The sequence below is a fragment of the Copadichromis virginalis genome, linkage group LG12 (genome assembly GCF_057382275.1).
Source record: "Copadichromis virginalis isolate Kocher_CV1m ecotype Utaka linkage group LG12, C_Virginalis_male_GT1.1, whole genome shotgun sequence".
Classification (NCBI taxonomy): Eukaryota; Metazoa; Chordata; class Actinopteri; order Cichliformes; family Cichlidae; genus Copadichromis; species Copadichromis virginalis.
In genome coordinates this window covers 35,071,609-35,093,628 of record NC_140629.1, presented here as the reverse complement: position 1 = coordinate 35,093,628, position 22,020 = coordinate 35,071,609, and the positions used below count along the sequence as shown (strand labels likewise).

Genomic DNA, 22,020 nt, shown 5'->3' with positions numbered 1-22,020 from the left:
ACAACCCTTTAGCAGTCGGTTATCCACATTACACTAACATCTGCATGGAGCAAGGCATTGCTGGAACTGTTCCTGGCTTTTTGATGCCGTAAAGTTGTGTCTTTAGTACTTTTATAATCTTACTGATCAGTCAAGTACTTTTAGCAAACCACATTTAACTACACGTACATACAATGCATACAATACATATTCATTTTTATTTATTTACACCTTAAGCACTTTACAGCTCACATCCGTGGAAAATTTAGCACCAGATACTAGTAAAACTAACATGCATCTTTCTGACTCTGGGACGAAGCCATCAGGAGGGACGTGGAAAACATGTCAACACCAGATAAAGGCTGTTTTTGGCACTTCCAGATCGGGTTGGATGGTTTATAGTTACCTTTTGAAATCCAGCCTACACACATGATTCTAATAAAATCTTTGAACATGGTGTGGATTTCAGCACATTTTAATATTAGAGCACATTTTAATATCATTTCAATATTTCCCAGAAAGCTTCAGTTTGTCAACCATATCATATCACTTACTTCAAACATCACTTTGATGGACCATATAGACCAGGGAAGGGCAACTCCAGGCCTCGAGGGCAGGTGTCCTGCAGGTTTTAGATGTGTCCTTGATCCAGCACAGCGAGTTGCCCACCCCTGATATAGGCCCTACATTTTTTCTACATTAAAAAAAAAAACTGTTCTGGGCATTCAGCCAGAGACGTGTAGCGGTTGATAGGCAACAGTTTAGTTTGGTTGTGACGCACTTTGACGTCACAACCAAGGGATATTATATCTCTCTACCTCTATCTTGCTATATATATATATATATATATATATATATATATATATATATATATATATATAGGTGTACATATATATATATATACATCACTTGTAGGGCAATTGTTCAACAACATTACACCTGAGAAGTGGGATGAGTTTCTGTCAGGTTGCCCAGACGACGTCACCACAGAACAGCTCTCTAATTTTGTAGGAAACATGGTGGACCTGTGCTCGCAGTCGACAGCTGCAGATCTGAGGTCTTCCCAGGGCACCCCTGCACTCGACGTCTCCTCTGTCACTGCCACTGCTGGCAGAAAAACAGTCAAGCCAAGGCAGACGGCTCTTGAAATTGCATGTGGATGTTGGTTCAAGAATAAACTCAAAAACCTGTGGATGTGCTGCAGGCAACAGTCAAGTCCTGCCAGCCCCGTAGATGCAGTTGACCGTGCCACAGGATAGCCAATCAGTGTACCAACTTGGGAATTTCCTAAGGATTACGCCGTACACCTAGACATTTTGATGGTGTCATTTTACAGGCCAAAGAAAAAGCAGTGCTCCTCCCTGGTGAAACTTTCAAGGTACAAATGTTTGACAAACTCTGGCCTGAAGTAGAGTCTAAAGAAATGAAAATCACTGAAGACAATATCGAAAATGTATAAACAGATATAATTACAATAATCCATAATTATGTGGATATGCATATTATACAGTTTTTATTGAAATATAAGTCCTCCAGAAAGGCAAGAAAATCCCTGTAACTTACTTTAAAATGAAATATGTTCCCTAAAACGGTAGACAGAGCTACAGACCCAATGGCACCCTTAGCCAGTTAGCTAGCAGCTATGACCAGCACTACTTATACTCCCGAACGCTATCGTCTACACTGTATACCCAACTTACTGTTTTTGTTGTATCAGTCTGCGTCTCCCAATTAATTTCTGTTTCTCCTGCACCGCTTAGATGGCAAAAATGCGCGTGCTCTTTGCGAGCTCGTTCTAGCTCGTAACCAGCATCAAGGGTGATCATTGGTTAATGGTAGTCATGTGACTGATGCAAACCAGATCCTTATGTTCAGCAAAACTTTGATTAATAGTTAAATATTAATAATAATAATTAATCCTGTGCTGTCATGTAACCGGCTCTCCGAACACACATGAGAACAAACTGATTTCAAGGGGAAAAAAAAAAAGAAAGCTCAAATTTAAAAAAGTTTTTTTTTTTTTTTTTTAAATGCATTACCTCCTTAAGTCATTGTATGACAAGATGGATGGTGTCATAATATTTTAGTATACTTTTGAACTGAGGAGAATAAAGAGTATTTTACTTACCAATGTTGTGTACTAAGCACAAATTAATTAAAAAAAGTTTCAATTTGAGTTTCAATTTAAAATTTGCCAAAATGTTTGAGCAAATGTTGTATTAGGTCATAATTGTAAGGTTAAGGATATAAAGAAGCACATTTAATGAGTTACAGTGAAAGGAATTGCCTGTAATATAAACAGAACTTTGGATTTTTCTATTGATGGAAAAATTCTGTTAATGATAAAAAAAATATATACTGTGAATAAATGGAATTTTCTGTTTTATAGCTGAAGGTAATGTCCATAAATAGTACAGAGTATACTGTAAATGTACAGAATTTTCCATTTTATCATTTATGGAAAAGTCTGTTAACTTCCTTAAACTGAACAAACAAACAATAAGAAAAATCATTCAAACTTCTGGGGTGTGTGAGCTGTTTTAGCAACACTTTGGTTCACTATTGCATGATGTAGAAGGCCTTGATTTTATTTAAGTTTTTGTTGAAATTCAAGCAATTCAAGTCTTTAAAAGTGTAAAAAGTGAGTTCAAGCGTGAATCAAAGTAAAATAAAATTTCAGGTCAAAAAAGAAAACAACCAAAACCTCTATAGTTCCTGGGCTAAAACAATTCATCACTGAAATTATGTTCACTGCTCTCTTGGCAAACACACTGTGCTGCTGCACTTCTGATATATTAATGAGACAATACTCTATTTTTGGGAGGCTAATGGATAGAAAAGGTGAAAAGAAGAGAAGTAACAAAGGAAGACCGGCCAACAAGGACACAGTGGCTTCTTGTTTAGACATAAACTTTACTTTATATGATGCTATTGCTCCACCTGCCATAGCCAGCCAGCAGGTACCATCAGAGAGATTAATTTAATTTGAAAGTGGTTTTCCAAATAAGGTTGATACAGTCCAACCTTGATACAAACGCAAAAAACAAAAACCCAAGCAACATTTTGTATTTAAAATATAATAAATGCATAATAAGGACAATGACAAATTAAAAACAAAGAAATTTATTTTAGTATCACAAAAATTTTTTGCAAGCTTTCCCTAAACAGTTACATAAAATATATAAAATCATTTATTTTTCACTTCACCATTTATTCACAAAAGAACCTGAAAGACTTTCTCGTGCATTTTAAAAAAGAAAAAAAAAAAGAAAAAAAAAGAAAAGAAAAAAACCACACACAACAAAAACAAACAAACACAAAACAGGAAAATAGGATGGTAAACTTTTAAATATATTCACGCTGTCAGTCATAAACAACTGTTCGAATCTGCAGTTAAAACTTGGTTTTTGGGTATACATTTTAGAAGGCATGGCTTGGGGGGGGGGGGGGGGGGGGGGGAGCAGCAGCATTTTCATCTTTGATTTGCAAGTCAAAATAGTTTTACAACAGGTGTTGCTTGATGTCAGAGGTGTAGATTAATATAATATCAACTGGAGTGAGAATCTGCAGTATTAGAGCAAATATTTTGTATATTGGGGCAACATTCACCAGACATCCCACAGCTCAGCCGCTTGCTGAATGTAACAGAATATGACATGCAAACCCAAAGTTCACACATTTAAAGGCAATTTTACCCACATACCCCCGTTTTGCCTTTTCAAAAATGAGCTGCATATCCTTGGATAATTTATAACAGTTTAGTTCATAGTACTCACAGCATAGAAAAACAAATATGCATATAAAAAAAAAAAAAAAAAAAAATTCCTTGTCAAAGAGGAGAAGAGTTAAGTGGATATTGATCTAAAACTAAATGGATAAGCCTTCAAGTCATTCCATTGTGGCTATGAAGAATTAAGCAGCAGATAACTCGAACCCTAGACATATTAAAGTAAAACTACGTGCATGGAAAACCCTACAGTGTTGATGCTGAAAACACAAAAATGATCCAGCATCTATGAAAATGCAATGTGCGCAAATTGCGGTTCAGGTGATTTGCATGAAACCCAAGCTGCAGCTCCAACTAAATGAAACCTGTTGTTAGCAATACACGTATGAATCAAACGTGCAACATTCACACTTCAGGTTTCACCCCTTTAAAGTGCTCAAAGTTTCCCGGGGGGGGGGGGGGGGGGGGGGGAAGAACTGTGCTGCAAAAATAAAACAACACACGTACACAGAGCAGAACAAGGAAGGAAGAAGGCAATAGCTTGTGGTAAGTTTAAAGAATCTCGTGGTTAAAGTCAGGCAACCAGACCAAAACTATAGTCTATAATAATGGCTTTAACTTATTAAATGATAGTAACAAAATTGCAAAACAATTCTTTTTAGCGGTTAAATGTAAGCCATGAAGACTTTAACATGCATTTTGAACCTGACAACCAGTTTTTGCTCTTAGTGCGTCATCCCTCATCTTTAATATAAAGCTTTTTTTAAAACATCAAACACAAAGATTTGCAAAAATGCTACAATGAAAATCAACTGGATCTACTTTCTTTCCCACTACTGTCCGTTCTTGACCATTTCATGGCTTGAACAACAAGATGTTATGTTAATCAAGTTATCAACAGCAAGCTGATCATGTAGAGCCTTTGGCACAGGGGAGGCAGATAAAAGTGCATTGATAGTTTGTAAAACTAAGGAATAAAACAAGAAAAGATACCTGGGCAGTTATTAGAAGCTGAAGTGTTATGTTCACGATTAAAAGTCCACCTTCTTCTAGCTTCTCAGTTGTCTTTATCCAGTTTCCGCAGTTTTGTATTTAAAAAGGAGCTCTTTGCTTTGAAGCTCATTGGCTAGTTATAAGCTGTTTAATCCAACACCGCCTCAAATAGTGATGTTTATTGCACATCTGGATCAGTCTTTAAATAGCAGCAGGAAAAGCTGTTGCTTTGTGTGATTAAGGAGAATTTTTTTTTACGTGACATGACACCAATTTTTATAAAAGACTTTGCAGGACAAGATGTCACTCAGTTAATTGCGGTAGGTGAGGAGGAAGATAATGACACCAGTCAGAAGCACCATCATCATCACCACAGATGTTAGGAGTAAGGCACGACACACCGGGTGTCTCGTCAGTCTGAACACAGTGCCGCGTGAATGACCGTGACCTTCTGCGTTCCCACTGGGAATGCCCACGTCCAGAGAGCGGTGGATGGATCTCAGAGACGTTAGCGACTGCCGAGGCCACCGACGTTGTCCGTCAGTAGACCTTAAAAACAAAAATTAAATAAATTCAAACTAAATGTTTTATGCATTTATTTAAATAATTTAGTTCTGCGCAGTTACCAGTGCAAAAATATTTAGAAAAAAAATACACAATCCATCTATACACACACCTTTTGCTGATTAATAACTGATATATTGCTCCGACCCAATTTCACAGCTCTACTATCACCAGTAAAATACATTTCAGATAAACAGCGCGACTTGTTGATTTCACTCCAAAACAACATTAAGATTAATATGAGTATTAAAATATTCCTGCTATTCAGTTTTTCCTTTGCAATACTGGGGAAATCTAGTAAGAAAATAGTTGAACTTTCAAAGAACCACTTTGACAAAAAGGCAAGAAGAAGGCTTTCACCCTCACTGACCTTTTGACCTCCAGCTTCCCTTTGCTGCGGAGGAAACGGATGCTGTAGACTCTCTGCATAGCAGCTGGAAGGTAAGACAAAACATCTGAGTCTGTGGCCAGTTTTGGCAGGCCGAGGGAAGGCAAGGGTGTAAAGCTGCGGCACAGCGGACACTGAATGGCGTTGGGCTCGGCCGACTTGACGTTCATGCGAGCCAGGCACTCCAGACAGAACGTATGCTTGCACTGCAGCATCTTGGGGCAGCGGAAGACATTGTTGAATTGACTGAAGCAGATGGCACACTCCAAGTCTGGACAGTTTTCCTCAGAGCACTGAGTTGGGAGGGGAATGGGATGGAGGTCTGTGGAGGGGATGATCACAGAGATCTGATATGAAGACGGGGTGCCAAACGCAGAGTAGGGATTTGCTGTGAAACCAGGTTCTGGGGTAGAGACTGAAGCTAGATCAGACTGAGACCTGGCTCCAACACTGAAGTCTGGATTTGAAGCTGGAAGCGGGAATGTAGAACTTGGCGATCGGACCAGGGTTTGGGGACCTTCTTGGTCTGATGAGGCCTCGTGTGGAGGAATGTTGTGGCCTGAAACTGTAGCAGAACTATTATCTGGGTGGATGACTGGAGAAGACTGATCGCACGATGGCGCTAAAGCCAATTCGTGGGGTGAACTTCGAGATGCTGCGGCACCACTCAAATGAGAATCAAGATATTCATTTCCGTAGGGATTCATGTCTCATGTGCTGACGCGCTGACAAGCTGACAACACAGGAACAACAAAGCTGCAACGAGATGAAGCTTGAGCCTTCAGCAGTAACCAGGGACGAGACGCATCAGTTATGGATTAACAGACTGGACAGAGGGATGCTGCTGCTCCCTAATCTTCAGATCATCACACCCTTTCCACACTCTAAAAAGGAAACACACTGTCAATAACCAAAACTACCACTATTAAATCTTATTGCCTCAATTGAATCTAAACACCGACATTAGCATTTCCCCTGTGTGAACCATTAAAATAAAGTTATTCCCAGTTTGATGCCAATGTTCCCTGCCCTACACTAATATCTTTTTAATATAATTTATAATAGAAATAACATTTGGACATTTTCTTCAGTGTGGTTCTACCAGCAGAGCAACAGCCAAGGTCAAAGTCAGATACCTGTAATATCGACTGGATATTTTGTAACATAGCAACCAGAGTGTCTCAGCTGACAAGATACTCCAGATTCCGAAGCACTCACAGCTGGAGTTTTTCAGCATGGTCAAAAAAATGTTTTTGTGTTAATGCACTCTTAGAAAAACCTCTTTAAATAAAAATTAAAAAAAAAAAAAAAAAAAAAAAAAAAAACCTCTTTAAAATTTTTTTATTTTTTTTTATTTTTATTTTTTAAAAGGGACAGGGATAGCTCAGTAGGTAGAGTGGTGGCCCCATGATCAGAAGGTCGGGGGTTCAAATCCACTGAACGGCTACCCTGAGGTACCGTCCCTACACACTGCTCCCCGGGCGCCCAGTGGCTGCCCACTGCTTCACTGAGTGAATGGGTTAAATGCAGAGAGGAATTTCCCCACGGGGATCAATAAAGTATACATCATCATTATTATCATTATTATTATTATTATTATTATTATTATTATTATTATACTGAAAGACCAACTGTGACCCAAGAAGCGAGGTTAACACAATATTTATGTAAACACAGGTATCGAGGGGCATAAATGTGTACTGGATACTATTGTTTAAATACTGCAATCTGAAGAGGCAGAAGTAGCTTACGCATCATATTTATGGCTGTTGTGGGCACTTAACAATTTTGCTCACCTATATCAGTGCTGCTGCTGGTGAAGCAGACACAAGAGTGCTTCTCCTTAAAACATCAGATCTGCATAAAACTATATTCAACTATTTTAAAACTACCAATTTCCAAGGGCCTGTGCATAAAAAAATACGCCACTTTCTTAGAAACTACAGAAAAGGACAAACTGACAGTTTGCGAATTCAAAATGCAACAAAAAGCACCAAAAAGCACAAAAGCTTTTCACTGAAGCCATTCCAGCTTTGCAGGCAAAGCACACTTCTACATTCACATTCATGCTGTCTCAAACACAAAGTCCACATACACTTCTCTACCAAACTTTTGACCACACGTTTGATCTTTAAGACCTCAGTCTGAAATTGATTGATTGATAGGTAATTTATTTCAACATGTGAACAATATACAAGTACATTTAGAAAAGAAATAAGAGAGAAAAAAAATACTATACAAATTACATACAAAAAACCATTCTGATTAATTTACATGTTGAAAGGGAGTGGGAAGAAGTATACACTTATTTAATCCCACCCCTTTGCCATAAATTATCAGTGAATATTTAGTCAGCTTCCTTACTGATATAATTTGTAATAAAAATAGTGAACAGATTTCTGATATACTATATACTATAATATCACATCATGAATTTTTTGTTTGTTTGTTTTTAAATAGAGACATTCACTTAATTTAAATATTTTCCTTTTCTTTATAGATCGAGAAGATCATATTTTTATAACTCTTTTTGAACAGTTTTATGTTTGGACATTGCTTTAATTCCATATTCAGACTGTTCCATAGTTTCACTCCATGAACAGAAACACAAAAGCCTTTTCTTGTAGTACGTACCTTCATTGTTTTGAAGTTACAAAAACCCCTTAAATTATAACTTCCTTCTTTCAAAAAAAACATACTCTGAATATTACCTGGCAGTTCTTTATTTTTTGCTTTGAATAGAATTTGTGCTGTTTGGAATTTCACTATATCGTCAATTTTCAATATTTCAGACTGCAAAAATAGTGAGTTTGTATGTTCCCTATAACCTGCATTGTGGATGATTCGAATTGCTTTTTTTTGAAGAGTAAAAAGTGAATGTAATGTGGTTTTATAGTTGTTGCCCCAGACCTCTGCACAATAGCTTAAGTATGGTGAAACCAGTGAACAGTAGAGAATATGAAGTGATGTTCTGTCGAATACCTGTTTTGCCTTGTTTAGTACTGCAATGCTTCGTGATACTTTGGAATGAATATATCTTACGTGAGCTCTCCAGTTAAGTTTTTCATCTATTATTACCCCCAGAAATTTATTTTCACTGACTCTTTCAATATCAACACCATTTATTTGAATCTTTGCATTTGTATTTAAACTACTATTTCCAAATAACATAAGTTTAGATTTATTCAAATTTAATGATAATTTGTTTTTATCAAGCCAGAACTTCACTTTACTTATTTCATTAGTCATATCCTCCAATAAATTCTGCAGATCATCACCAGAGCAAAAAATGTTTGTATCGTCAGCAAAGAGAACCATTTTTAATACTTTGGACACTTTACAGATGTCGTTAATGTACAAGTTGAAGAATTTTGGACCCAAAACTGACCCTTGGGGTACACCACAAGCAATGTCCATACATAAGGAGCAACCACCATTTATTTTCACAAACTGCTTTCTGTCACTTAAATAACTCCGGACCCAATCTAAAACTACCCCTCTGACACCATAATGTTCCAGTTTTCTTATTAATATATCATGATCTATAGTGTCAAATGCCTTTGTCAAGTCTATGAATAACCCAGCCACATATTGCTTTTTGTCTATGGAATTTGTGATGTATTCTATTGAATCTAATAGTGCCGATGATGTTGATCTGCTTGAGCTGAATCCGTACTGACTCTCAGTGAGTAGTTTATGTTTATCTATAAATTTTTCCAGTCTGTTTTTAAACAGTTTTTCAAGAACTTTTGAGAATTGAGGTAGTAAAGAGACAGGCCTGTAGTTTGTGAAATGGTGTTTGTTTCCAGATTTGTATAGAGGTATAACTTTTGCTATTTTCATTCTGTCTGGAAATCGACCAGTTTGAAATGATAAATTACAGATGTATGTAAATGGTTTTATAATAGCCTCAATGACTCTTTTAGCCACTATCATATCAATATCATTACAATCCAAAGATTTGTGATTTTTACATTTTTTGACAATTTCAAGAACTTCATTTTCATCAACGGCTGTGAGAAACATAGAATATGGATTTCTGTCAATCAGTGTATCGGGTTTTTCCTGTGCTTTCCCAGGATGAGTGATTGTTCTTGCTAAATTTGGTCCAGCAGTTACAAAGAATTCATTGAGACTATTTGCCACAACATCCATATTGTATTCTTCATGGTCATTACAAATGAAATACTTGGGATAGTTCTTTTGTCCAGTCCCACATTTTATAACACTGTTCAGGATTTCCCATAATCTTTTATTATTATTATTATTTCTATTTATATCTAATTGCTTCTTATAGTATTCCTTTTTACTAAATCTAAGTATATTAGTTAACCTATTTTTATATCTTTTGTATCTGATTTCAGCATCTTTAGTTCTCGTTCTTAAGAACTCTCTGTATAGAGCATTTTTCTTTATACATGCATTTTGCATGTATAAAGAAATTGACACAAATGACTTTAAAATATACATATAGGGTGCTCAAGACACCTGGAATAGTTTTTAATTTTCAAAACTAAGGATTTCTAGCAGTCGACATTAAAAAACAAACAAAGAAAGCGCTTACCGGTACCACCTCCTGTGGTTCTCTCACATCAGCTCTGTATTAAACTGGCAACATGTTTCCACTGGTTTGCATAGCTTTACGTAAAACTGAATTACAGTCTGTGTTTTAATAAACAACATGGTGCTAGAGCCACGTTCCACAGAGTATCCAACTGCACAGGAATTTGCATTGTCCGGTTTATTTACAAAAGGCAAATGTCATGCAAAATAACACCGGCCTGCTCGCTGTGACAGTCTAAAGCACACTGAGCAGGAATCACCTCAGATGCTTTAACGTGTAACTGAACTCCAAAAACTTTTACATGAGTCATCCTCTATGAGGTTAGTATTTTTTCGTATTTACATAAAGACTGGCATTTCCTAAAAGAGTGGACACAAATATGAATGAGTCACAAAAGCCAGTCTGTGTGGCGTTTTTAAAATTACCCCCATAAGGAGTTCATCAATATGGATACATATAAATAATGTTGCGGCATTTCAGATGTTTTCTTATATTGCAGTAGGCCAAGTTTTCAAGATGGAAACGATGATCCACAACAAGGTGTTAGGTGAAGAGTTAAGTGGGGCATAAAGTTAGCTCGGAAAACCAAAACAAAACTTGAATCTTCATCAACAACAAAATCAACACATTACACTCTTTAACCATAAAGAGGATAAAACGATGACACCATTTACTTCATGTAAAACAGCTGGAGTGGGAATTAAAAGACAGCAAAGATCAGAAACGATCAGTTCTTTCGTCACAACTTTACACAACACAAAGCCGAATTCGACTTAAACCTCTCTCGATGTGTAAAACCTCTACGACAAGTCGTTCTGCCCAGTGTATGCGCTGGTGTATAAACAACAAACGTAAAATTGTTTGATTTATGAGTGAGGTGTGGTGAGCGTGCAGAGAAAACTGCTCTTACCGCTCATAATCATCGCTATTTGCAGCCTTTTCTTGCCCCACGCTTCACCATTATGAGTCGGTGCCTCGGATAAAACGACCCTTCGGGTTTAACTGTAACTGCCAAAGTTGGTTTTGACTTCTGTCCAGCTCAACTTCTCGCTTTCGTATTTGAATGAAAGGCGGAAACGGCTTTAGTCAAATCACCCACTGGCCCAACACTCCGGCTAGGCTGTTTAAAAGCTCATACACACCTGAACACAGTGATGCTGATTAAAGGATCAACGGAGAGGAGAAATTTTCCTCCTGGTTTCACACCAAGTTTCAGCTTACGCTCAAACCAATCACTTGGAAATCAGTGTATTTCATTTCCTCCATCGTTTCCAGGTATTCATTAAAGCGAGTTTTACTACCCACCTTCGTAAATGTCATCATCTTTATTCACTGTAATATTTAACTTTTGGGTGACAGCACAAAGACAGAGGGAGGAGAGGAGAGAGCAAAGAAAGACAGAGCAAAAAGAAGCGGGTAAGAGTCGACATGTAGTCAAATTCTCCAATTATTATAAAGCTGTAGCTTCTATTTCACCCACATTCAATTCTGATGATTTCACATAACTTAGCAGTCTTTTGTCCTGTTGTCAACTGTGGATCCCCCACTTGCTCTTATAATCATAAGATTATATTTTTGTTATTTTCTAGTTTGTAGCTGAGTGAGGAGGATGAAGAGAGGGAGAGGAGAGATGTTGTACCAGGTGAGGAAGAATGAGGGAGGAAATACTGAAGCTAGCTGGAAAAACAAGAACTAGTTTTCACAATGTAGTTTTTCATGCGTTTCATGGATGCTTTGCGTGCTTTGCAGTAGCACACTTAAAAGAATGCCAATGGACACTGCAAACAGAGCATACTGATATGGATGGCAGCATTTAACAGGATTAACTATAAACAGGATGGCTGCCACTACATTGATGCCACGGACTACAAATCTGTTCTCCATGTGTGAAACTGTGGCACATGATGCTCTGTGCTTAGTCTGTGCAGTAAAGGGAGGGTTTGCATCAATTCAAAAACTTTAATATGAAACAACTCTGTTACCAGTTTGCTTCGTGTGCAGGTCTGTGGAGTGGCAGGGTGATTTTCCAGTGTCTGTACTGAATAATGTTACTTTAAGTGCTTGATAATTTAGTGGACTGCCTCTATGTGATCTCATCTCTCGTCTTATCTGCTTTGCCACAAATGGTTCTTTAAGTTTTTCCTCTGGTTTGACAACTAAAAGCTCCACCCTAAAACAGGTGGATTAGATTGAAATCTGATCATTCGCTATGAATTATTCTTAGACGCTAAAATATCCAACTAATTATGTTGCTTTTCAATGTAACATTGTGATATTTACCCAATTGAATTGAGGTTTGCAAATGTGAAAAGGGTTGATTACATAGTATTAATGACAAGGTACATAGTGTGTTTGGTGACTGACATAAGGAGAAGGATTCATGTAGTATCGCCCACTATCACAACTCATCTATTCTACTTTAAAACTTTTAGAGAAAAGATGTGAGGGCCACTTTTCAGATTCAATGTATAAAATCTATAGTGCTGCTGAATGTTATGGAACTGAGTGACACTGAATGACAATAAGGGGAACCATTATTTTGATTTAGAGAGGGGACTGTCCCTTTGAATGATGCTCTGCAGCTTTAGTTAACTACCTTTGTTTTGGGTTTTTTATTATAACGTCTCAGACAGTGTATGTTGGCAGGAGCTCTCTGTGGTAATTTATTAAAACAAATGGAAAACAGCAAGCAAAACCAGAAAGTAGGCAGAGATCAAGGTTCACAAAAATGTCATGACATCAGAACAGGTTAAAAAATCAGCAGGTTAAGGAACATTTGAGGCGGTTACGATAAAACGGTTGTTGTAGACTGAAAGACGAAAAACATCTTCTGCTTTTTCTTATGTTCCAATTATGTGCAAGTATAACTGCAGTGGAAGAAAACTCCAGCTATAGTGTCACTTTGCAGCATTTTTATTACTTACTATTAACTTACTGAGAAAGTAGTGCAACGTATTAATAACAAAAACAAGTAAAGAGTGTAACGATGAAGTATGTTGATCTTTCAAATCTTTTTATTGCAGTAAAAACGTTTTAAGGTACAAAACAACATGAAGGAGATATCAGAAAGAGCAGTGCTAAGTTGATTTTTGTCATGTCTGAGAAACAATTGTCAAAAATCCCTTATGTTACACTCAAGGCAGCAGATGCAGTAATAATAAAAACAAACTCATAAATGCTGGAATTTATATGTATGGCTACCATTTATTTTTTTTTAATATACCACTTGGAAAAGGTGTTTTGGACTGCGACTACCCTTAATTCATTTATTATGGATCAATAAAACAGACAAAACTCTGTTAAATTATGTTTAACTGTTTATTTTAACAAGATTCTTCCCTCTTCCTAATTAAAGATGCCGTCCAAAATAAAAGCCATGCTTGTGACACGTGCACAAGCATCAAAGAGCTCTGGAGGATTTGCATTTTATTTATTTACTAGATGTCAGAAAAAATGGGAAGTTGGATCTAATGTAATGAAATTAGAAACATCTGACTCAAAGCTCAACTTGCTCTGTTGATTTTGACTTTTGGCTAAAGGTCAATTGCAGTATCATTTTCCAAAACAACAGAAAATGTTTTTTCCGTTTATACTAACTCTGAACTGTTTCTATAAAGAATGCCTGTACTGTAAATAATGTAAATAATAACTGTGATATAAACCAGTTTCACCACACTCACTTCCAGCATTAATTTCTGTGTGACTTTGTAGTTTATTCTAAAGTCACAATGTATGAAGCCTTTAAAAAGTATCGTTGGGGGTTAAATTTTACAGAGTCAACATTCACAACTGGACAAGGAACAAAAAGGGGAAATCGGACATTAAACATCATTAATTTACAAATACCAAACCAGTTTTGGACCACTGTTTAAGCTTTCAGTGATCGTTAATATAACAAATAATTGAAAATCACTGTATAAAATAACATTTTTCCTTTTTGAACTTAAAACATCTGCAATCAGCTTTGATTTGTTTTTTTAACAGCTTTATCTTTGATCAAACATTCTTAGTTGCATAAAATAAGAAAAGTAAGAAAATATCATTTTATCTGAATAATAAGGCAGCATGTGCGTTTTCTTTTGCTCCAATTTTTAGCAGGCTGATACAACACTTGAAGAAAGAGATGGTGATAAAGACAAATGCAGACATACATTACAACTTAAAGCAAATACATGAAATTCAAATGAAAGTGATTACCAAGCACGCGATCTGATAAATACAATGAGGTATAAATATTATTATTTATACAGCACAGTCCATAGGAATGATCTGAGCAGTGTTTTTAAACCCTGTTCGGTTTTAATGCACGAAAAAGACAAAAAACAAAACAGGTGCTCAGTGGCATGAAGACAAATGTGAAGCCAAATGTGTCCCTGAACGGATTAAAGGATTTCTTAATCAACTCTGTAGTGTGTGTACATTGTGATAAACCTCCCAAACACAGGTAGATGTTATCAAGTTTCTACAGCATGTCTTACTTGGATTAGGTTCTATACAGCCATCAGAGTCCACTTTCTTGTTCGATGAGGAACAGGTTCCCCTTTTGGTTTTGCTAGTTTAATGGCAGAGGAAAATCGGACATTAGTGAGGAGGCACAATCTGCCACAGAAGGTGTGTTTCAGACACACCGGGATGCCGGAACTCAATTCAGTCTGTTAGAAACAAGCTCCAGACAACATCTGGATGCATCAGCTGCTGTAACCAAAACGTAAATCAAAAGGAAGGAATATAAAGTTGCACTGCAGAAAATTGAAGACCACTTTGTGGAAACATAAAGAACAATCTGTCCTTTAATTTTTGGTAAAAAATAATAAGCCGGTAGACCGGAAACCTTTGGGTTGGTATCCCCGTGCTGTTCAAGTAGGATATGCCCTTTAACTTATTTACATTACCACTATGCTCCACATGTTGCACCATTTGATGACTACAGCACAGCCACATAAACATGAAAGGGTTTGTTAATGTATAACTGCAAAAGTTATTTTTGGTCCACTCTCTTATAATGAGATAAAGTTTGGGTTGATTTTGATTTATAAGATATTGACGTAAAAGCCTTGAACACCATTCCCACATTTGTCACCAAGCTGGGAATGTTTGGAGTCATTCAACCAAGGAGTCATATCTTCTCGTTAATTCTGTTTACACGCTGATGAATACTGATACAATGTCCAAAATATTTGTATGTACTTTTCACATATCTCTTCAATTATCTCGTGAGTTCCTCACATTTATTTTGCAATTTATCCTTAAAAGCAGCAGACTGGGATCATTGAACAGGTGTTTAATATCAATCAAATGTGGCAGAAATCAAAAACGGGCTGTGGGGCTTCATAAGAAATTGACCTTTACTAATAATTTGTTTTAGGTAAGCAATAACTTACTTGAAGCAAAGAGTATACCTCATTATACTCCAGGATTTATTTTATTATTTAAATATCTAAACAGTTTGGATGTAAATAAAAAAAAAAGATATTTTTTGCCAAGTTTTCCCAAATTTGGCAAGTTTGGTGAAATGCTTTCAGCACACAAGAAAACAATAAACACAAATAAAAACAAACAAACCACAAAGTGTAAACCTGGAATATTATGGCCATATAAACATTATTATTGCTTTTTATTTTGGTGTATTATGGGGTATTAACAGTGGTGGGTAGTAACTAATTACATTTACTCAGTTACATTTACTTGAGTAACGTTTTGGAGGAAAAAAATGCTTTCAAGGAGTTTTTCTACACTGTACTTTTTACTTTTACTCGAGTAATAATATTATGAAGTCTTGTTACTCTTACTTGAGGAAGAAATTCTTGCTACTCTACTCAGTGTGAGTAACTTAATTTAATGAATAATAAACAATAATAAACAAAATAATAACCAAAAATGCACGAGACACAGACCTACAGTTTATGTCAAAGTGAGACTTCTTGTTTGTACATAAGGTTTGTTGTTTTAATGTTATTCTATCTGCTGAGCCTGTTGTGCCATTTGGAGAAGTAAAGTATCACCATGTATTGTTACTGGAAGTACTTTACCCAATTCTAGCAACATTTATATTACCTTCTCTAAATATTAGTTTCATAGTGATTTTGAAAAGATTAGATTTATTATTTTGTAATTATGTTTTTTTTTTTTTTATATGTAGTATTTTTATTTTGCTTTTCAGTATTAAACTTCAGATTTTTGTCTGTCTGACTGGCTCATTTTTAAACATTAAATCAGATGTTATTATCAGTTACTCAGTACTCAAGTAGCCATTTTCACTAAATACTTTTTTACTCTTACTTGAGTAATTTCTTGGACGGCTACTTTTTACTTTTACTTGAGTAAAACTATGTTGAGGTAGTGCTACTATTACTTGAGTACAATGTTTGGCTACTCTACCCACCTCTGGGTATTCAGGGCGCTCAACTTTAATAAAATAAATAAACTCATTATGGGGCAGAGACCTCACAAATTTAAATTTTGTACAAATGTTGCTACAATGCCAACGACATTTCTCTCCATTGAAATGTTTTAATTCATTTTTGGATCAATAACAGTGTTTAAATAAGTCTCAACTGACTCTATCAACATACCAAAATCTACTTTCTGTGACTTTTTGGTTTTACCAAACCTTAAATTTAAGTGATGCGATTCCTCGACATTTCTCTTATAAATTTATGAGTTTTCTTCTCTGAGTATTACACCCCGCTCCACCCCTGGGCCCTTAATATGGTATTGTATTAGAAGAAGCAGTTTATGATACGTTTGGTTATTCCCCACTGCCACTGTGACACAGCCAAAGTGCTGACCGCTTGTACAGCTTTCAAATTAAGAAAATAAAATGCTTTAAAAAGATTTTAAAAAGTCAATATCTTGTGCAACATGGCTTTGCTCGTTATTTCCTCTGCAAACACTGCTTTCCAGCTGGACTCCCAGGTGGACTGGGTAGCCTGTAAACATGATGACATATTGTTTCCTTTCCTATTTGAAGACAAAGCACCCGGTTGTTATCTATATTGACAGAAAGCTTTCATTAATCACCCTCTCATCCGCTGGCATCTTAAGAAGACGATTCATATACCCATCATAAGTGGCTACATTTGTTGCTGTAGTTCCCTTTGATGACACCATTTCAGAGAAAAATGTAAGGAGCTAAAGTCATGTACTCTTCAAACCTCGTCTTCTGTGTAGGTATGAAAAATCTTTGACATGAGCTTCTCTGGAAAGCCCAAGCAAGCTCTTCATTGCAACAAATAGGACCTTTGAACACTTCTGGCTGCCAACATCATGTAGCTCTCCAGTCAGTAGTTAATTATTTGCTCCCAAATTTCTCCACAGAGTCCTAAATGTGCTGTCCATCAGGGAGCAGAATCTGTGATTGTCCTATACATCTGCAGGGAAGTCACCTCCACGTCTGGGACCTTGTTATTCTGAGGACGTCCCGTTGGGCTGTAACCGGCCGATCGTCCCATTGGACTGAAGCTAGTAGTGGTGCGGCCTGCGTGGGTGAAACCAGAAGATCGTGTCAGGGCAGGACGCCGCAGGAACCGACCCGATGTCACCAGGTCCCCATAGCCCTGTGCGTGCGAGAAGGCGTAGCCCGAACGGCGGGAGCTGGTGCGACGGATGCGGGCACGTCGAGTTGGTGGAGCAGGTGTTGCTTTCGCCTGCCTCACTTTGAACATAACCTAACATTTGGGGAGGAAATGAGACAGTTATAATGCAGGAGTGGGTGTTTTAAGGAAACATTTAGTTAAATAAGAAGCCAGAAGGTTAATGAGTCCATCTTAAACATATTGTATATGTGAGAAAACCTTTAAAAAGACAAATCCTTTGAGAAACTCGTCAGAGAGCCGTGGGTTTGAATCTCAGGAGTAAACACATCTATCCAAATAAACTAGTTAAAGGATGAATCACGTCTTGTTTGTCTATCTTGTATCTCAGGTACACAGAATTCAGGTTGCACCCTCAAACTGCAATTCAACTCACTGACCCTTGATTCTCAATAAGCTCTGCTTTTTAACCTGTACTTGTTTTTGGCAAGTTAGCTGTTGAAGTACGATGAATTAGTTTCGAGTAGTTTTCTATGCCATGTTTCTAGATTACTTTGTTGTGAGTAAAACGTTACTGTAAAATGACCTTTTCCCTGTTTTTTGACACTTGTTTATTAGCAATAGTTTAAAAAGGACACTGAAGATGATTTCCTCAGAAACCGAAAGTCACACTGAGAGGAGGAAGCGTCTCACTGCCCTAAACCAGCTTCCCGGCAGATTCTTAAAAAGTCTAACACCTAAAAAAATGGAGGTGTGAGTTTCCCATGATAGTCAAGCACAGCAGGTAGAGCTGCATCTCCTCTGCTACCTTATCATTGATGGTGGGGCAGAGCTGAATCATCAGGAAACGGTTGGTAATGACGGGAAGGACACACAGGATGGAAGTGAGGAAGATCGTCAGCCAAACGTTGGGCTGGTTCAGGGAGTTTCGTGCTGTTCCTGAATAAACACACACATACATAAGGTTTGTATTATTACAGGTGTGAAGAGTTTTTATTTACAGTACTCCTGGCCCAGACTTTTATCCCTATATATGAATTCTGTTCTATTTTATGGATATCAAATTAACCTGTTAACCCTCAGAGCAATGAAAACATGAAGAATATTGGATTATTCTCCTAACAACAGATGAGTCATTAGAAAGGATAATTAGTATTCGTGGAGTCCACAAATAAAAAAAGGTAATAGGTGTAATAGCTCCACTTTACTAAAGGTTACAAATGTTCATGTTGAGGCAAAATAATCAAAACAAAAAGAAAATAACTTGGGGTAAATATCATTTTAAATGTTTAGACACACGTGAACATTTAGTAAGACCAGGCTGTCCTCACATCGAAATACTCATTTTAAGAGATTGTATTACAGGTGATGTGTTAGAGTGCAGTATCTCTGTTCTCAAATTTATCCTTTCCCCCCAAAGAGGTTTTTTAATTATCTCTTATAAATATCTTGTTATTAAAATCATTTTAAATAGTCTTAAAATTATTTTTCCTAGACAACAAGCCAGGTCGCCACAGATCATTGTGACCCAAAAAGGCTCCATTGCCTTGTCATTTCAGACCTCCTTAAATACTGACACCTCAGTATCAGAATCAGAATCAGAATACTTTATTCATCCCGAGGGAAATTAGGGGTTACAGCAGGCAGCACGCTAATGGCGCATGCGCACTCACAAAGGAACCTTCTGACCAACTTTACACAAACATCACATTGGGGAGACATGTCAGAAAGGTAGGCTGATAGGAAAAAACAACGAAAATACACTACATGAGGTAAGAGGAGGAGAAAAAAAAACTCCACTCAGACTGAGCTCCTGGTGGGAGAACAGTTTGATAACAGAAAAAACACCTCAGCACAAAAGCACATGACTATCAATACACCATAGAAACACGAGACAAGCAACAGGGGCGGGTAAAGGGTAAGAGAGAGCCGGCGTAGACAGCGCATCCGGTCCTGCAGCATCTGCGCTGGTCCAGTTGACTGCTATCATCCCCGGTAGGGCACAAGCATCGAAGGCGTTGGAAAGGGAGGGGGATGAGTGAGTGCTTGTCAGTGTAAGTGTGTATGTGTGTGTGTCCAGAGTTCAGCGGAGACAGTGTCCTTCGCACTATCAGGCTAAGTAAACAGTCTGCCAGCCAACCCAGGTGGCCTTCATGGGACGGGAAGAATAGTCATCACACAGTCGTTATCAGGGAGTTGTTTTGGTGGGCTCCAGCCTTATATATAGAGGTATCTACTGTAAAACACCAGGGTGAAGCAGTGAAAGCTCTTAAGCTGGGCATGCACTGTGCGATTTTTTTCAGTCGCGTTATTCAGCTCAAACTGTACGATTGACTCGCAGGGGTTAGAAGTTCGTAGGTCACGATGCAGGGTCTCCCACTATACAGCCCGATGCTCTGATGCGACCTGAGTGCTCACACTGTGCGTCCATAAAATGAAGGTTATAACACAAAATCTGCCTCTTGCTCTCTGTCTTTCACTCACACAGACACCACCACCATCAACTCTGCTAAATTGCTAATGAAAAACATTAATCGGGCAGCTGTGATTGAGCAGCATTGTCCATCCAACTATTTTCATGGTTGTTGCGGTCGTGATAATTTTGTGAGGCCACCTCGAAATAGCTCAGATGAGCTTGCCAAAGTTCTACAAGTTGTGCTTTCATCGCTTGTGTCCAGATCACACGCCGCACTGCCGTGCTGCGCCGTCTTTTCACTTTCATTTCTGTGTTTGCGTGTGCGCAGTGTGAGAGGCTGCGGTGACACCCTCACGGCGGCAGACAGGATTTCAAACAGGTTGGATTTTCTTACGACCAAACGACTGATGATCGGGAGCTGGTCGTGAGGTGTTAATCACTTCTCGTTACCCCACGTATACTACACGATGCACGACACATGATGAAGGCGAAACTCGGGCCAATCACCAAAACGGTCGCACGACTGAAAAATCGGCTCAAAATGGGCCAGAAATGGCACAGTGCATGCCCAGCGTTAGAGGATTGTGTGTTACTTTAAACGGTGTCTCAGCTTTTCCCAGTCTAAAGACACTCAGACTGTCAAATATTGTTGCACATTGTGGTAGCCTAAAAAGAAAGGCCTTTAAATCAAGAAGGAGATTTTATGTAAAAAAAAGTAATGTTTCAACATTTTAAAGTATTAAAACAGAACTGTTTCAATTTAAGAAAAATTGAATGTTGATTTTGTATATAGAGAATAAGCGGGGAAAAAAAAAAAGAAGTATTTATCCCAAATTTTACAACTTTCCAAGACTATGTAGATCAATTTAGTGAGAAAAACAAACATGTTGAAAGCCACTACCACGTGACCTCATAAAGCAGACGTTCTGCAAAGATACCAAACACAATTCAAACACTGTTAGTCTTATTTGAATTACTTGAGATTAACTTTAGCCTCATATAAAAGAGTGAGCAGCCGGAGCAGACATGCAGTCAAAAAAAACACATTATTACATTTATGGATTGGATACTCAAAGCTGTCAGAGATGGCAAGTTTGTCACTCACCTATGAAAGGGAAGGCTGACGGCAATATGGTGAACATGCCGTTACTGTACATGGTGAATGTGACAGCAAAGTACATCGCCAGGCTTCCCAACACGAAGAACGTGTTAACTGCCGTCCAGTAGGACATCTCAAACCCCAGCTATGGGCAAAGACAGCCAGCAGGTTCTATAGTTATATACGTTTTATAATAAACAAATAAACATTTGAAAAATTATGCAAAAGAAAGGTTTCTGGATACCTGGATGCTGACGGCAAACAGCAGACATGTCTGAGTGAGGAGGGCGAAGGACTGGTAGTCAGCGATGTCCTTCCCATCATCCCTCACTGTGTCATACATAGCAGCATAGGGGATAAAAAAGAGCACCAAGGAGCTGTAGCAGCTGTGGAGGGCGCATTTGAAGAAGGACTTCTTGCTGAAGTACAGGTTGAGTTGACCTGGAACATAGAGCTGAGGATGCTGGAAACTCCACACATCATTCACATCCTAACCAGCAGGGGGAGACAAAGACATTAGATCCTTTTTAGTTGGTTTGGGTTTGTTTTCGGGGGTTTTCTTTTTCTTTCTTTTTTTTTTGGCGGGAAGGAATTAATTTGAGCTCAGATTTATGGCCATGATATTTTCATGCATACAGATGATCCCATTACCTGATCAAATAGACTCATTCCCAGTACAGGTAGTGCTGTGTACATCAGATTGTAGAGCGTTATAAACCACTCATCATACACAGTCTGAAAAGCAAAAACAGAAGTGG

The 22,020-nt window shown here is 37.7% G+C and overlaps 2 protein-coding genes across 2 annotated transcripts in view; both read right to left on the bottom strand.

The window, feature by feature from the left end:
- Positions 1–4,171: 4,171 nt before the first annotated feature.
- Positions 4,172–6,552, bottom strand: LOC146697498 (uncharacterized). The gene is made up of 2 exons (XM_085474211.1): positions 5,634–6,552; positions 4,172–5,248 (listed from the first exon to the last, which is right to left on the bottom strand). Exons 1-2 carry the CDS (start codon positions 6,356–6,358, stop codon positions 5,011–5,013), a joined length of 963 nt encoding a protein of 320 aa, XP_085330337.1. The 5' UTR covers positions 6,359–6,552; the 3' UTR covers positions 4,172–5,010.
- Positions 6,553–13,207: 6,655 nt separating this feature from the next.
- LOC146697497 (phospholipid-transporting ATPase ID-like) overlaps positions 13,208–22,020 on the bottom strand; it is a 51,045-nt gene continuing 42,232 nt past the window's right edge. Inside the window, exons 24-28 of the mRNA XM_085476276.1 lie at positions 21,914–21,997; positions 21,507–21,752; positions 21,269–21,407; positions 18,556–18,686; positions 13,208–17,882 (exon numbers count right to left, since the gene is read on the bottom strand). Coding sequence (XP_085332402.1) covers positions 17,553–17,882; positions 18,556–18,686; positions 21,269–21,407; positions 21,507–21,752; positions 21,914–21,997 — 930 coding nt within the window. The 3' untranslated portion in view covers positions 13,208–17,552. The remainder of the gene's footprint in view (positions 17,883–18,555; positions 18,687–21,268; positions 21,408–21,506; positions 21,753–21,913; positions 21,998–22,020) is intronic.

What these genes read in the sequence shown, in the direction of transcription:
- LOC146697498 (XM_085474211.1), bottom strand. Translation starts at nt 6,358, where the DNA reads ATGAATCCCTACGGAAATGAATATCTTGATTCTCATTTGAGTGGTGCC. An exon ending in GGGAAGCTGGAGGTCAAAAG is followed by an intron (nt 5,249 to 5,633) that starts GTCAGTGAGGGT and finishes TTTGTTTTTAAG; the next exon opens with GTCTACTGACGGACAACGTC.